Here is a 17,238-nt window from a genome sequence, read left to right as displayed (position 1 = left end):
TTACTTTTGATACTTAAGTATAATAAATGTCAGGTACTTTAAGACTTTTACTCAAGTAATATTTTAAAGGGTGACTTTAACTTCTACCAAAGTCATTTTTTGGTAAGATACTTGTACTTTTACTCAAGTATTGCTTTCAAGTACTTTATACAAGACTGTTGGTATGGCTCGGCCACCAAATCAGACCTACAAAGACTATGACGGACAGTTTGTAGTGCTGAGAAGATTATTGGTGCTCCTCTGCCCACACTTCAGGACCTGTATGATTCCAGAGTGAAAAACAGGGCAAGAAAAATCATCATTGACTCCACACACCCAGCACACAAACTCTTTGATCTGCTGCCCTCTGGCCGGCGCTTCAGAGCACCAAACACCAGGACTTCCAGACACAGAAGCAGCTTGTTAATCTCCCTCCTAAACAACTGCTCCTTAAGAGCAATATTCCACTTTCACTACTCCTTTGCTGTGCACTATAGTGCCGTATTATATGTACATTTTATTTCTACATGTATATAACACTACCTCTACTTACAACATTATCCATTTGCACAAGTGTACATGCAATCTGTCAATATGTATATTCTACTATATACTACCCTGTACAATGTCTCTTATTAACCCCCTATTTTCTGTACAATAGTCTCTTATATGCATATTTTAGAATCTTTTAGACTGTAAATCTTATTATATTTGTATTGTCATTGTGCTGAATGTCTACTAGAAGCTTCCATCACCAAAGAAAATTCCTTGTGTGTGCAAGCACACTTGGCAATAAAGCTCTTCTGATTCTTTTTTGGTTCCACAAAGAACCATTCTGTCAAAGGTTCTTTATAGACATCTCTTTCTACCTTTTTATAATCTAAAGAACCTTTTTTCACCTCAAAGAACCTTTTGTGAAACAGAAAGGTTCTTCAGGTGTTAAAGGTTCTTTATGGAACTCTGTGACTTCGAAGAACCTTTTGAAGCACCTTTTTTTAAGAGTGTGCATGAATATTGCAGTCATTCAAAAATTCTTGTTTTGTTTTGCACAGTGAATGAGCGTATATAGACCATTAGTGTATGACAATGTTTCTCAACCAGTGCCCACTAGGGGCTCTTAACAAACTTCCATAAGAACTCTAAATTATTTAAAATGAGACAAATAAAGCATTATAATTAGCTATAGCAACTAAAAATGAAATCTTGTGTAACTAATACACTACTTTGTAGATTGTAGACAGACTAGAAAGTGGTTGAAATTGGCTCGAATATTTATTTGCGTAGAAATTGTGAGGGGGGCTTCAAAGATTGTTGTGTATAAGGGGGATAGAAGTGTTATATTCTATGAATTAACGCCACTGTTTGAGAAATTAAAAAAGGTTGAGACCCACCGCCCTCTACAGCTCAAACGGCACATCGACATGTCATGAAGTCTTTTTCCTGTCCAGGGGCGATTACTTCAGTTGGTTGTCTTTGCTGTGGCCGTCACCGAGAGGGGCGGGTTGCAACGAGCACCATCTCCAACGGTTTGTATGTTGTTTTCCATGAGTTGTCGGGTGTCTCTGTCACTCATACGGCTAGCCCTACCCCGCAATCCGACTCCACTATCGAAGCCCGTGTCTCCAACTCTCCGAACAAGCATACTCCTAGTCCGCAGTTTTAATTCTGTTCACAGCGCATCGACATTATTCAGCATGCCCGAGCGGAGTCCCTTCGTGCGGTTGCCCACCGAAGTCTACCCCGTCAACTACGGGCTGCGCCTCAAGCCCGACCTCATCGACTTCACCTTTGAGGGCAAACTGGAGGCAGCCGTAGAGGTAATATTGAACCTTATGTCATGTAACTAACGTTAGTCCCTCTGTCACCCCCTCTGGACCGGGCCGCGATGTCATGTCGTGTCATGTTTATGAAGTTTGAGTTTTTCAGTTTGGGTTTAACTGCTGTTAAGCTGCTGATAACGTTGTTGCTGCTAATGTTGACTAGTTCCCTGCTCGTGAACCAAACAGCGGGTTCGCACGAGACGTCCTTAACCTTTACGAGTCTCCCGAGGTTTGAATTAGATCGTGTACGGTTGAAATATCTAAACCCTTGTGGACTCTAAAGTCGACTTCTCAAAATAAAGAGAAATAAGCAGTTTGTTGCCCCGCAAGCTAAAGCGCTAATTAGCGCCTCGGTGCTAGCATCGGCTAGCCCGCAGAGCTGCTGTCATAAACCACGTTTACAGTCTATTTCTAGTGTAAATGCACACAGATGTCGTGTGTTTTAACCTGGTTCGAGGTCATAGTTTTCACATGCATAACCGAGACGTTGAATCAGTTCTGTCTGCAAGCCCCTGAGTCACTCTGAGCCCTTCCGACAGTTTAAATGATACTTTATAGCTCACTATAATCAGCGTAGTCTCGAGGAAGGTTCAGTGTGGACTTTGTGGTCGGAAATTCACCAACGCCTTAAATAAGATCTCATTAAACCTAAGATGTTAAGGTCGTGTATCATTTTATGTGAATTATATATAAATACGTATTTATATGATATGTGATTTGACTTCAGGAATCAAATATATTGATGTTTTTTTTTCAGTTTAGGCTGAAAGATCATCCCACAAATGTTTGTGTGTATATGTATAGGGGGAGCGAGAGAGATGGCACACACTTTATCGCTTACAACGGATACCTGGGTAAATTTCTGTTGTTGGTCGAGTAAACAGACCATAAAAACACGGGCACGTGTGATTATACTGAGGTCCGGCGTCTAGCAATGCCCTTTACGCAACATTGTTTGTGTAGCCTTTAATAGACCAACACATGTTCACATTGACTCATTTAAAACCCCACTGCAATGCAGATCTGTCGTGAAAGTCGCCTTGCTGTTGATGTTATCTAGACACCAATGCTTATTAGACCACGAGATTAACTACCCCCCCACTCACACACACACACACACATACACACACAATGCCATAAACCATTATGACCATCATACCCACTCTGATATGGCTCACGTTTATAAATGCGAACAGTGGCTGATAGCACTGTGTAAAGCTTCACTTTGATAGCTTCAAGTCTCATAACACAAAGCATATTGTAATCTAGAATACAATTGCTTTAAAAATATTTACATTTAGTCATTTAGCAGAAGCTTTTATCCAAAGCGACTTACAAGTTGGGTAAACAATGGAAGCAATTGGGTCAACATTAGGAAAACAAAAAGCATAAGTATATAAAATATGTGGTGATTGACCAGTTTTAGAAGGATTGATTAAGCGATTCTGGGGTGCAAAGATCTAAGTTGTATTTATCTAAGCAGCATATGAAGAGTATGAAAGCTATCGATCGTCCCGGGAGAGTTTCACCCCTGCCTCATGCACTTAATGCACTCTTAAACAGTCTCTTGCAACACAAGAGGCCATGCTAACTGTTGTTCTTTGTATTCATAATCTGATTATATATGCGCACGTCAGATTTTCATAGCGGTAGCAGCAGGGGATGGCCCTTGAGCCTCAGCAGAGCTTTGAGCACAGTTGTTTTCCCTGTGTGTTATATTTACTCTTACTCATGAAAGTCTCCAGTCTGGATAATAAAAGAGAGAAAGTGCATTATGAAGGTTTTCATTGATATGTGCAAAGATTAACAGGGCTGTTGCATATGTACTGTACACACATTGTCTATGGATTTATAACGCTGTATTATTTAACTTATTTGTATTTTCTGTTTTATTTATTATTTGTATTTTCTTGTTTAATTTACATCCTGAAGTTCAACTGGTAGACCACCACAACAGCCAAATCAAGGTCATGGGTTCAATTCCTAAGGAATGTACTGATAAAATATATATCTTGAAGTTGGCTTCAGATGAACATGTCTGCTGAATTCTTAAATGTAAATGTTCCTATTTGTTGCTTGTACCGGCTCATTACTAATAAACCACCAACAAAACTTGATGATCTTCCAAAGTCTTTTGACTGAACTTCCGCCCACATCAATCCTGAAGGTGTATTCGTGGCCGTAGAGCTACACTTGCTAGTATTTACAGTAGCATCTTCCTGCAAGATTGTTCTCTGCTGTATGTACGTGAAGAGAGATTGTTCCTTTTCACGGGTGTTATCTGATACAGTTTGAGACAAAGGCAATGTCAAAAAGCATTTATACAAGCTATCTGGTAACTAGAAAAGACTGAAACTCTAGATCATAAAACAACTGGATGTATATAAATGATGAAAACATAACAGTGTGTCATTGTTCTTGGCAGGTTACACAAGCGACAAATCAAATTGTGATGAACTGTGCCGATATTGACATAATTACTGCTTCGTTTGTGCTTGAAGGGGGAGAAGGTCAGTAAAAAAATCCATCCATTATTTTTTTCTCCACTTTTGGCTGATTGCTGGTTTAACCTGCATTTAATGCTTTATAGTGGGTTTTGACTGTTAGGATTAACTGTCCTCATTCTCTCTCTATTTATTTAGAAATTAATGCCACGGGATTTAACTACCAAAACGAGGATGAGAAAGTGACCCTATGTTTTCCCAGCACGCTGCAGAAAGGTAAAGAACTCACGATGTGGTCTGAGCAAAAGCAAAGCAGCTGTCAAGCCAACGATTGCTGTGTAATTAGTTGCTATAGTCCGTTCATTGTCATGAAAAAGGCTTTATCAACTTCCTGTTAATGCATGAATGGGCCCTTATTGCTGTGGGCCCCTCTCTGTTTTTGTTTTCACGGGCTTCTTGTTTTCCAGGTTCGGGGACTTTGAAAATAGACTTTGTCGGAGAGTTGAACGACAAAATGAAAGGCTTTTACAGGAGTAAATATACGACTCCTTCTGGAGAAATTCGCTATGCAGCTGTTACACAGTTTGAGGTAAAGCCAAATCGGTGCGAACCGTTCATTTATTTGCTGTATCACCATCTCTGCCAATGTTTGCTTTTGTCTTGTCATTTGTCATTTCCTTTGTCATTTTCCGTGCTGTAGCTCGCTCTCTTTTGAGCTCTTGACTGTTGTCTCTAGACAAAGATAAATATACACTTAGCTAATGTTTTTATCTAGGATTTTCCATCTTACAAATGAGGGAAAACATGAGCAATAAATCATTCAGCACGAAACTATATTAGTAGTAATACTGTGAGTTTTATTTCAATTCACTAAATACAAGTTGTAGCAGTGGATTTAGATTGAGGCCTAGAATGAAACAGGAAGCCATATAAATTCCTAATAAAAAAAGTAAAAACATTCTCTGAAGCGTCGTGATTCTTTCTGACGATTCTGAATCGATTCTCAGATCCTGGACCTGCAGAAAATCTGTTTTCCCTGACATGGGTATTTAAACCAAGATACAGTGTATAAAGAGCATATATATCTGTATCACAGTCATTGAAGTTATTTGTCAATAAAATTAATAATAATCCATTATTATCGCTGTTATTAATACATTTATAAACAAGTTTTGGGATCAGGTAGTGGTTTACATATTCAGATCACATTGTGAAGTTCTCAAGCATTCCCACCCCTAATTGATACTGGAAAAGAACAGAGAGAAAAGGACAAATACCATGTGTTTTTATGTTAATATACGTGTGTTTTTTTCTATGTCTCTGATGCTGTGTGGTTTTGCATATGGTTGAATCCCTTAGCTGCAGCTCCCACTCACCCCGAGTTCTTTCACGCTCTCTCTCCATCTGTCTCTGTCTCCCACATTCTTAGGCTACGGACGCACGTCGAGCTTTCCCTTGCTGGGATGAACCAGCTATCAAAGCCACTTTTGACATCACCCTCATCGTCCTTAAGGACAGAGTAGCTTTGTCAAATATGGTATGTGTCATATTCTTTTTTTAATCTCTCCCGCTGGAAGCAAACGTCCCTAAATGACTTGATTGACATTACTGTTATTATCTCACACCGACCTCGAAGGCATTGTAGCCAGCGCACACTATCTGTCCGAGTTATGACCCTTGGCGCTCATGCGGTTGAGGCAGATTTGAGCCTGACCTGTAGTGTGTCCTCCATATGGGTTGCTTCACTCTCTCCCCTGGGACTGGATCTTATCTAATAGCCAGTTATAAAAGTTTTACATTTCTTCTCCGTTTCAAACCAGTTGTTTGAAGGACTCTTTTAAGAAAGAGCTAAATATGTTATAAAAAGATTTTTTAAAGCTTCCTCCCCAGTTCAAAGAGTCATTTATGAAAATCAGCTGTAAAAATGTGCATGTCATTGACACCCACTAGACATTGAGAAACCTGGCCTGCTAAGTCATTATGAGGAAATGGGAAGATGCTTTGTTAGATGTTATTATTTCTAAACACCAGAGGAACTAACATTAACATAAAAGATTATTTGCTAACAACTACAATATTTGTTGTTCCTGGCTGTGTGCAGAACTTTCAAATCTGCAATGTGTAAAACAAGAAAAGGTTATTTTAACAAGGTGTCTCATTTCAGTTTCAGCACAGACTGTTTGGTCACAGATTGTTTACTCATTTCACATGCAAAAGAGGCGTTCCCGAGGAGCGCAGCAGCAAAAACTGAGCTGTTAATTTGATGTTTAGAAAGAGAGAGGGTGGAAAATACTTCAAATATGAAGGAATAAACATTATGATACGATCCATTTAAATGCTATTTTGGTTTAGTCCAAAAGGTTGAAGAAAGTGCCTCTTAGTTGACTCATTAACAACAGGATTCTGAAGGGGAGATTTTGATTTGCAAATGTAGAAGAACTAGTGGCTGAATCGGCAAAACGCTTTTATACTCTAAATATACCTGTTACTAACACTGGGTATTTATTTGACAAGTATGCTAATCTTGTTGTTCTGTCTGTGCAGAATGTTATTGATCGAAAGCCATATCCAGAGGAGCCAAATCTGGTGGAGGTGAAATTTGCAACTACTCCCATCATGTCCACCTACCTGGTGGCGTTCGTCATCGGCGAGTATGACTTTGTGGAAAGCCAGTCGTCGGACGGCGTGACGGTCCGTGTCTATACGCCTGTTGGAAAGGCAGAGCAGGGGAAATTTGCACTGGAGGTACTGGAGCTACCCTGTCTGTGACTGTTGACCTGAGACACGATGATCTGTTACTAGACAGGCATCAAAATTGTTTAGTTGTTTACAGTCTAAACAGCAAAACAAACCAACCCACATCTACATGTGATTTGAATTGCAGTTAAAACCGGCATGTCCCCAGAGTTTTGGTTTTATTGCCATTTTATTAAAATACTTCATTTGCATATTTTTATGCTTTTATGTTTATTTTGTTTAAGTTTTGGTAAACTAAAATGACCTTGGACATCCCTTATGTTTTCACTGTTACAGTTGTATGAACGAAAATTTCATAATATACATGATAAAAAAAGACTTGTAGCAACAAAAGTAAAATGTTGCTGTTTTCAGTTATCTTTCTTCACAATAGCCAGGTTTCCATCCAAAGTTTCCATCCAACTAGTCAACCGTCACTTTCTTATAAACTGCAACTAAATATCAGTTAGAAAAGTAAGAGATGCCACTGAATATAATAATTTTCCTATTTAATAATTACTAAAAGCAGATGAAACGCAATAAATGCGGTGCTTTTGTGGACGTCTGCTGTTTGAAAACGCAGTTGTGACAGTTCTGGGAGGCAGTTACAGAAATACTTTGATAACTTTGCTCAGGCATGACCATACCAACATTTCAGATGCTTCAAATGCGTTTCCATCTCCCATTATTCGCATCAACTCTTTTTCGCAAAAAAGAAAAACCATCTCAAGCGAGCGTGAAAACGGTTTTGTTTCGAAATTTGGTGTTTCCATCACTCGTTTCTGATGCAAAACTTCAAAATGCGCATAAAACCAGGGCGGTGGAAACCCGGCTATTGACACTTAATGTCCCATAAGTCATTACTATAGAAAGTAAGGTGGATTTATCAGATATTGCTTACACTGCCTGCACAAACATACTATATTGGATTACAAAATGATATTACAGTTCTAAAACGAATTCACCTGTTTTCTGTTTGTTTAGTTTTTTTCTTGTCTAGTTTTAGTCTAGATTGTAAGAGTGATTATTTAATGCTGACTGTGGTTGTAATTTCATTTAAAAGGCTATAAAAGTGTTAACCTATGGGAAAACTAAAACAAAAAATGTTCTTGTTTTTTTAGGTTGCTACAAAGACCCTTCCGTTCTACAAAGATTATTTCAATGTTCCTTATCCGTTGCCTAAAATTGATCTAATCGCTATTGCTGATTTTGCTGCCGGTTTGTATTATTGTTTTATATGCAAATTTAAGTCTTTTTAGTTAATAGACATTGCCAGTTTTTAACTTTTTGTGTTTTGTAGGTGCCATGGAAAACTGGGGCCTTGTAACTTACAGGTGACGTTTTAGATTAAACGTGTATAGCAAACCTAAAACCTGGTAAATCTTCATGGAAACGGAAGCATTTGCCTTTTCAAAGCAGCCATTCAGGAGATGTTCATAAATAAATAATTTGTAGCATGTTGATGGCTTTGCGTACATCAATGATATGAGATGCATTATATTCTGCATTCTGGTTTTTTTTTGTTTGTTTATTTTCTGTTTTATAAACTGATGTCTGCTTTCTTGTAGGGAGACAGCTCTTCTGATTGACCCAAAGAACTCGTGTGCATCGTCCCGCCAGTGGGTCGCCCTGGTAGTCGGCCATGAGCTGGCGCATCAGTGGTTTGGGAACCTGGTTACCATGGTGAGTGTGATGAATTATTTTTGGGTTAAGACTGAGCGTCGAGTGTCAGCTTTTTACAGTGATGACATCAGGGTTCCCATTTGGAAAAACGCCCTGGAAACAACCTGGGGCATTTATGTTTGCAGGCCTGGAAAAGTCATGAAATTAGAAAAATCGTAAAAAGTTACAGAAAACAGTGGATTTTCTTATAGCGAGTGTAATTGTTTTTAGTTTTGCTGTGCAATAAAATATTTAATTGGTTGTGTATTGAGCACTTAAGCCAGTTAAAAATTTCCTGTATGCCACATCACTTTGTCCATTGATCTAAAACCCGAGTAAGAAGTATAGCGATTCATCTATTAAAACATTCATTTAGTGATTCCAGAGATGGTTACCTAACATCATTGCATTTAAATCTCTGTACAATAATTACAAATGATTTAAATCCTTATCAAAAATGACTTGAAGGGTCATAGAAGATTAATAGTTACTCTGACACTGATGCAAAGATGCGTTTCTAGAACTGTAAGATACACACCAAAACAGGTCATTTTCAATTTTGTGTCTCATTTGCTATCATGAAATTGAATAGTATCAAATATTAACATTAACAGTATGTTTTCCTTGGGTTACACTGCTCTTTATATACCTGTAGCTGAAATACTGTAGTTTATTTATAGTACTGAGAGATTGTGTCTCTGTGCAGGAATGGTGGACTCATTTGTGGCTCAATGAAGGCTTTGCGTCTTGGATCGAGTACCTCTGTGTGGACCATTGTTTCCCTGAGTACGACATCTGGACCCAGTTTGTATCTGCAGACTATACCAGGGCTCTGGACCTGGATGCGTTAGATAACAGCCACCCTATTGAGGTCCGTATGATGTCTCCATTCATCTCTTTGCTGTTTGTTGCTTTTGGAGTGTTTGTGTGGGCAGCAGGAAGTTTTGATTTGTACTTTGTCAGTATGTTTGTCTATTCAGCTGTATCATTTACAGCGTTTCAATTCCAGACCCTAATGAAATATTGATCTCCGGGTCATGTTTCATAACGTGTGTGTGTGTATTGTGACTGGCAGGTTGACGTCGGACATCCTTCAGAAGTGGACGAGATATTTGATGCCATATCGTACAGCAAAGGGGCGTCTGTCATTCGCATGCTGCATAACTACATCGGCGATGAGGTGAGAGGTCACATGTCCTTGCGCGTCCAGCAGGACGTGGAAGTCTGCAACACTCTAAATTAAAAAAATAAAAGAGTTTCAATTCTTACATCGTTAAAGCTTCGTTCTGCTTATCATTTTCTAGGATTTTAGAAAGGGAATGAATGCTTACCTTTTGAAGTTTCAGCACAAAAATGCATTTACCGGTGAGTCTTCTAGGTTTAGGCATTTCTTTTGTATAGAATCCACTTTTTGACAGGTGATACAACGCTGGTTTTTTAAATGTATTTTAAACACTGGAAAACTTACAGTGTGACATTATTACCTATAAGTACCAGATAACGTACCAGATCAGAGACTGTAGAGAACAATAGGAATGTTGTAAAGTGAATAGTTTGCCCCAAAACAAACATTCTCTCATCATTTACTTAAAACAAAGGGTGTGATCTGGCCCTAGTGTTGCATTTATATTGCTGATTGTTGTGAAGTCCGGAATAAAGGGTGTGACACTGGCATTCATTCATTCATTCTTTCCACATCCCAGAGGACCTGTGGGAATGTTTGGAGCAAGCAAGTGGAAAGCCTATTGCAGCGGTGATGAATTCCTGGACCAAACAAATGGGCTTCCCTATTATAGTTGTGGATCAAGAGCAGGTAGCATTTATGGAAAGACGCGTTCTCATGTTGTCTTGACAATAACAGTGCTGAAAATAATTGTTTTATCTTTTTTCCAGCACGGTAGTGACCGTGTTCTGAAAATCTCCCAGAAGAAGTTCTGTGCTAGTGGACCACACAATGGTACTTCCAAAAACTACGCCTGAAACTCCTGACTTTGTGTTTTACACATTATAGCCTATTTAGAGCTATACTCTATTCTTTTTTTTCTGTGTTTTAGGTGAGGACTGCCCCAGTTGGATGGTTCCCATCAGCATCTGTACCAGTGAGGACCCAAGCTGCACCAAGATAAAAGTTCTGTTGGACCAGCCTGAAACCACAGTTACCATCCCTAATGTTGCACCTGATCATTGGATTAAGGTCAGGCTGCTGTGTGTGTATTTTCACGGTTATGTCATTATTACATATGCTGCATAACTTAAAAAGTAGGGTATTCTCACTTATATCCATATATTCCATATCCACGGAACAATGAGTCGTATTGTGGAAAAACAGGATTTTCTTGCTTCTTTTGTACCTGTATCTGTACTGAGACATGAAACCTATTCGTATTTAGTAACGGCCCACCCTATTGGACAATACTGTGAAATATACACATAGAAGTGAGTCAAAAGAGTGTTTATTTTAAACATCTTAAAGCAACAAAAACGGCCTTAAGGGTTGTGTGATCTGTTTGTGAAGAGTGTGCTCTCGTGTGTGCAGATCAATCCAGGAACAGTGGGATTTTACAGGATCCAGTACAGCTCAGCCATGCTGGAGAGTGTGCTGCCTGGCATTCGAGACCTCACGTTGCTGCCTGTGGACCGTCTGGGTCTTCAAAACGACCTCTTCTCTCTGGTGAGTCACCACGTATGCCTTCAAGTCATTGTTTAGCCAGTCAGAGTCCATGTGCAGGGGCCGGTTCCATAAACTACTTAGACTAGTCTTACAAGTTGTCATCCAGTTTTTCTTCAAGACTGGCCATAACTTCTTAAAGTCAGTTACATAAAAAGAAAGAGTGGTCTAATTGAAATCTGAAAAGTAAGACGGATTGGTCTTAAATAATTGCTAGTCAGTGAGACTAGTTGTTAAGACGCAGGCGGCTAAGTTCATGCAACTGGCCCCAGGTCTGTCTTTTAGTCTCGAGTCTCAAGTTACAACATCTTATGGAAGTTATATTGTCAAATGCATTGATAATGTGTTAATTGTGCGTTTCACTATATGGTTTAGCATCTAGTCAAAAGCTTTTATATTGCTATTCTACAAAATGGTCTGTATCAACACCTTCTGTTTTTGGTTGTGTTTGGCTGTCTCACACACCCCGTGTCACTTTCTCACACCCTCAGGCTCGTGCAGGTATGATCAGTACTGTGGAGGTGTTGAAAGTGATGGAAGCATTTGTGAATGAGCCAAACTACACGGTGTGGAGTGACCTGAGCTGTAATCTGGGTGTTCTGTCCTCTCTGCTCTCACACACTGACTTCCATGAGGACATCCAGGAGTTCATCCGAGACCTCTTCACCCCTATCGGCCTGAAGCTGGGCTGGGATAGCAAGCCTGGAGAAGGTGAGAGAAAGAAGAACTATCCCTTCAACGTGCACGAGAAGTTCAGTGAATGTGTGAATGTACTCTTTTCTGTCTCTTAGGGCACTTGGACGCCCTGTTGCGAGGTCTGGTGCTGGGGAAGCTGGGTAAAGCAGGACATAAGGCCACTCTGGAGGAGGCCCGGCGACGATTTAAAGAGCACGTGGAGGGTAAACAGATCCTTTCTGCAGACCTCAGAAGTCCAGTGAGTCCGTCAGCATCCCCCTTATACAACCGTTTGTAATACAGACATGTTTCCTACATCTTCATTGCACTTACACGATCTTTTGCTAGATCTACATGTGCATGAAAATGCACATTGCTGATTTTTCTTTGTCCTTCTAGGTGTATTTAACAGTTCTGAAGCACGGAGACAGCACAACACTTGACACTATGCTAAAGGTAATGATAAGCTCCTTTCTGAAGGTCAAGCTGCATTTTAATTAGCAGGTTTATAAAAATAGAACCGAATGTCTGGTTGAATGTCTGTGCATTGTGCGAGTTGAAATGTCGAAATTCTCTTATGTTGTCAGCTTCATAAGCAAGCAGACATGCAGGAGGAGAAAAACCGCATTGAGAGAGTGCTGGGAGCCATCCCTGCCCCTGACCTCATCCAGAGAGTGCTTAACTTCGCCCTGTCGGTATGCACACACACCCTCACTGGAGTAAATAGGTCAGCTTGTGAGGAATTTTAAAGCATTACAAACACGTTGTATGGGGTGTGAAATATTTGACCAGATCAAGGGAAATGGCAGGAAGCATTGAGGCAATAAAGCATTAGGTGGCCGCAGTCAGGACTTTCCAAGGTCAGTTAATCCACGATAACGCCTGCTCAAAATGAATAATGCATGGTCATCAGGGTACTGCACGTCATTTTGACAGGTGCAGTTTAATATTACACATAAATTAAATTTGCCTTTTTAATAACATGATTAAACCAAATTACATATTCGTCTCATTTGTCTTGCCTTGAAACTGAAAGTGTTTCCCAGCAGAAGGTCTGCATTCGTTACAAATGAGGTAATATTTCAAATCATTGTTTCATGTTCAGTAACTTACTTACAGTAAGTAGCCATGTAATAAGTGGGATAATGCACAGCCAGACGGTTGTTATGAAATTAATGGACATATTCACAGTTGCATTGATCTGTATGTACATCTTATTTTTTGCACAATAGTGCAGCTGATTCGCATTACTCGGTAACCTGTTACACAATAAAAAAGTACTTTCTGTTCCATTTTTCTTGTTAATTGTTTAAGGCTCTATATTGCTTCTGTTCTTGTGATTTGTGTTTATTTTTACATTTATGCCCCCAGGCCAAAAGATCAATAAAATCATAATTTCTCTCATTGAATTCAAATTTCCAAAAAAATGAAGTCAAATCTGACATTATCGTTCAGAACTAAGGCCTAATCTGTTGAAAATATCCTCAGAAGTGTGAACACTTGTGTTTATTTTTAGGAAGAGGTTCGGCCCCAGGACACCGTGTCCGTTATCGGTGGAGTTGCTGGAAGCAGCAAACAGGGTCGCAAAGCTGCATGGAAATTTGTTAAGGACAACTGGGAAGAACTTCATAACCGTTACCAGGGTGGCTTCCTCATATCAAGACTCATCAAGGTGAGACAAATGCAGTATATGAATAGAGATGCAATTATAAAAACATTAAAAGACATATTTATGCGAATATTTCACTTATATAATTGTAATTATATGTGTATTGTACTGTATATGTGTGCACACAGCCGTGGACAAAATTAAGAGACCATTTCAAAGTTATTTTTCGTTTTTCTAAAATTACTATCTATAGGCGGGTCAAAGACAAAAAAGGATTAAGCATAACAACAAAAAGTGTAATACTGCTTTGAATTTTTTTAATGAAAAAGTTTTCTGTTTAATTTAATTGCGTTTTTGTTTTTCTGAGAAAAAAATTAATCTACAATTTTCCCTGATTTACAGAAGACGCCCACTAAAATGTCATTCAGTGTAACAATCTTGTCAGGCCTATTTACAACAAAAATCAATTTATGACATATTAAAAGACTTTCACCCCAAATGCTAATTAGTTTTTGCCACCTAGGTTTTGCCCATTTGTCAAGAAGAATTTCTTACTCATTTAAGGCATAATAAAATGTAATATGCTCCCTTATTCTTTTATATATTTTAATATGTACAAGTCAGAATTAGCATGTTGTTTGAATTTGTACATAAATATTGTGTTACACGGGACAATGTAACATTATTTCAACCAAATTTCGACATTTTATTCTCCAAAAACTTAGTTGAAACCATAAAGTAGATATTTTACTTGCATTTAATGTGCTTTATATGGACTTTTGTAAATTTCTTTTGATGGGCACATCTAAACGTCTTAGACCCAGGTATGTGTTTAGGTAAAATTATCATTTCTGTGAACTACTAACAATATTTCTCCCAAAGTTCAAATAAAAATATTTTCTATTTGCATTTATTTGTAGAAAATGAAAACTGGAGAAACAGGTCAAAATATTATTTTTTTCAGACCTCAAAAACTGCAAAGAAAACAAGTTCATATTCACTTTTAAGCAATACAACAGTAATATTTCTACATGTATTTAGGAAAATTTCAAAAAAATGTTTTATGTGATAACCTATTTTTTTATCACAGTTTTCATGTGTCTTGTCATGCTGTCAGTCTTTCACATTGCTGTTGGATGACTTTGTCACTCCTGAGGTTTGATTTTGTTGAAATTCAACAGACACTGGTCACAATACATTTAGAAATGCTGATGAAATGAACCTTTGGAACAATTTCTTCATTTTTTCAACGGCTGTATGTGCATTATTATCTGCATACATAATATGGTAGCAGTGTTGATGATTGATTGTTTTATGTCTCTTCACTGCAGTTGACAGTGGATGGATTTGCGATAGATAAAATGGCTGCTGAGGTTAAAGTGAGTGTCATTTGCTATTCAGATACGCCCTTGAAATGTTAAAACTTGCACCTGGATTTGTTTATATTTACCTTTACATTCTCAAATATAAATATTTTCATAATTTGATATGTAATGCAAAGACATTGATACGTTTCCAAGTAGTGTCTGTATGTTTGAATGAAATTAGCCAACCATACCTTTGTATTAATTAAAACGTGCCTGCTTAATTATTCAATTTAAATGTATGTATATAAATGATAAGAAGCCGTTAACCCCTGCAGGTGCTTGTTCTTAGTTAACAGAAATGTTGTGGTGTTTTCAGAGCTTCTTTGAAAGTCATCACGCTCCGGCAGCCGAGCGCACGGTACAGCAGTGCTGCGAGAACATTCTCCTGAACACTGCCTGGCTCAAGAGAGATGCAGACGACATCCACCACTACATGCTGCAGCGGAAAGCGCCCCCCGTCTGACCTCTGAACTCTGACTTTCCCTGACCTGCTCACTCACTCCAAAATGAGCATCATCTGGCTATCTTAAGCAAAAACGGAAATGATTACAAAACTGCAACTCCATCTTAAGAATTACCCAAGAGTCAATAAAGAGTCCAGGAAGCCAGACTGTTTGTCAGTCACGAGTGTGGAATGGTTCCCCATTCGGCCAGCGGGAGGCGCAAGTGCGCTCGAACAGAGCTGTGACTGAAACGTGATTCTCTGTTGTTTTATGAGCTGGTAATGCATGTACATCATTTCCTCAATATGGCACCACTCTCTTACATTGGTATTATGACACAATCCTCTATTTCCTGTACACCAATAGAAAAAGCATGATGTTGATATACACAGTTTTAAGTTTGTTTATTATTCTGTACAAAAATGACCTCCTGTTTTATTAGTCATGACTATACACACATTTTACCCAGAATCCTCGTCCGTGACTGGGCAGAATGGGGTTTAAAGGTTGGGATGCACTGATGACGGAATGGACTCTATGGTAACGGCTCTGAATCCCATCGTTAGTGACGGTTAGGACAGAAGACGCATAAGCATGGTACTGTGTGTATATTGTATACTGCAAGCATTAGTTCTGAGACCTTCAGTAATCTGAAATGTGATTATATATATATACATGCTATGATCTCCGATCTTTATCCTCGTCTCCTGTACGTCTATACCAACTGTTCTACAGCACACCTACAATGGCTTATCCCTTCAGAAACGGCAGAAATAAATCAATAGGGGGAATATAAATTACACAAAAATGCATACATGTCATTAGCATCTATCATGATAATACAATGCTGTTAGAGAAACAATGATGTATTTAATTATTCTTTTACTTTGGTGGCGACCACACATGACAAGCAAGTGGGCCTCAGTTCCAAATGTAGGACCCACAGAATGATGATTCAACCTGTTAGCAAACCCTGAGGCCTTAAATTGGTTATTCTGTTTTGCATAAGTGATTATTAAGGGCATGGTCACAGCAGTAAATTACGAGATTCAATGGGCTCATGTTGAATGGTAGACACAGAATGAATTGTAACATGACTTCATGTGAGATCATAATTATCAAATTCTGTTTCTGAATCCTTCCCTGAAATGTGCTTTTTGTTTAAAAATACAATTGATGTTCATTAAAGAAGATGAGAAAAGAAGATAGAAGATGGGCACAAATGTAATGTGAGAATGGAATTTGGTATGAGAAGTGGTTATTCTGTATACTGTATTTGTGTGTTGTAGTCAGATGACTTTGCACCCTATGCATGTAGACTTGCATCAAGATTCAAAAAAAGTGTCTAATTTTGAAGACACATCATTTATGAATACAAATATCTATTATTTTAAACTGTGAAGTAGATGTATGAAAAAAGATGAGATGATTTTAGAATTATTTATCAGCCACTGAAGAGAAAGGAGAAGCGACATATAATGATTTGAAAAAGCAGGCCTTTAAGTTGAATAATAGTGATATTTCACAAGATTTTAAATAACACTATTGCAAAAAAAAACTCCTCTATAAAGAGGAAATAAAGAAATCGCAATGCAAGAGAGAAATCTTGTGCAATGGACTATTTCTGTCTACTGTTACTTTCATGACTTTACTGATGAGAAGTCGCCTACGTGATTTGTTCGTCCCATTCTCAATCTTAACAAAGAAATCCAGTAAAATAAACCTTTCGTCTCACATTATCAATAAGTATGTGTTCAGTGTATGCACATTACTAATGCCTTCCACTGAATGGACACAAAACTTCTGAAACATTACTCCAAATATCTTCATATACA

The 17,238-nt window shown here is 38.5% G+C and overlaps 1 protein-coding gene across 1 annotated transcript; it reads left to right on the top strand.

Moving 5' to 3' along the window:
- Window positions 1-1,451: 1,451 nt before the first annotated feature.
- On the top strand, window positions 1,452-16,607 carry npepps (aminopeptidase puromycin sensitive). The gene is made up of 23 exons (XM_057362565.1): window positions 1,452-1,796; window positions 4,225-4,309; window positions 4,442-4,519; window positions 4,711-4,832; window positions 5,673-5,780; window positions 6,788-6,988; window positions 8,101-8,197; window positions 8,280-8,313; window positions 8,548-8,662; window positions 9,348-9,512; window positions 9,717-9,821; window positions 9,946-10,006; window positions 10,345-10,454; window positions 10,535-10,598; window positions 10,696-10,835; window positions 11,178-11,312; window positions 11,801-12,020; window positions 12,101-12,243; window positions 12,384-12,440; window positions 12,572-12,679; window positions 13,501-13,656; window positions 14,925-14,972; window positions 15,277-16,607. The coding sequence occupies exons 1-23, from the start codon at window positions 1,512-1,514 to the stop codon at window positions 15,421-15,423; spliced, it is 2,784 nt and encodes a 927-aa protein (XP_057218548.1). The 5' UTR covers window positions 1,452-1,511; the 3' UTR covers window positions 15,424-16,607.
- Window positions 16,608-17,238: the final 631 nt, after the last annotated feature.

The sequence above is a fragment of the Triplophysa rosa genome, linkage group LG20 (assembly GCF_024868665.1).
Source record: "Triplophysa rosa linkage group LG20, Trosa_1v2, whole genome shotgun sequence".
NCBI classification, from domain to species: domain Eukaryota; kingdom Metazoa; phylum Chordata; class Actinopteri; order Cypriniformes; family Nemacheilidae; genus Triplophysa; species Triplophysa rosa.
Note: the sequence above shows the minus strand (reverse complement) of the source record. Positions and strands in the feature narration are given on the sequence as shown.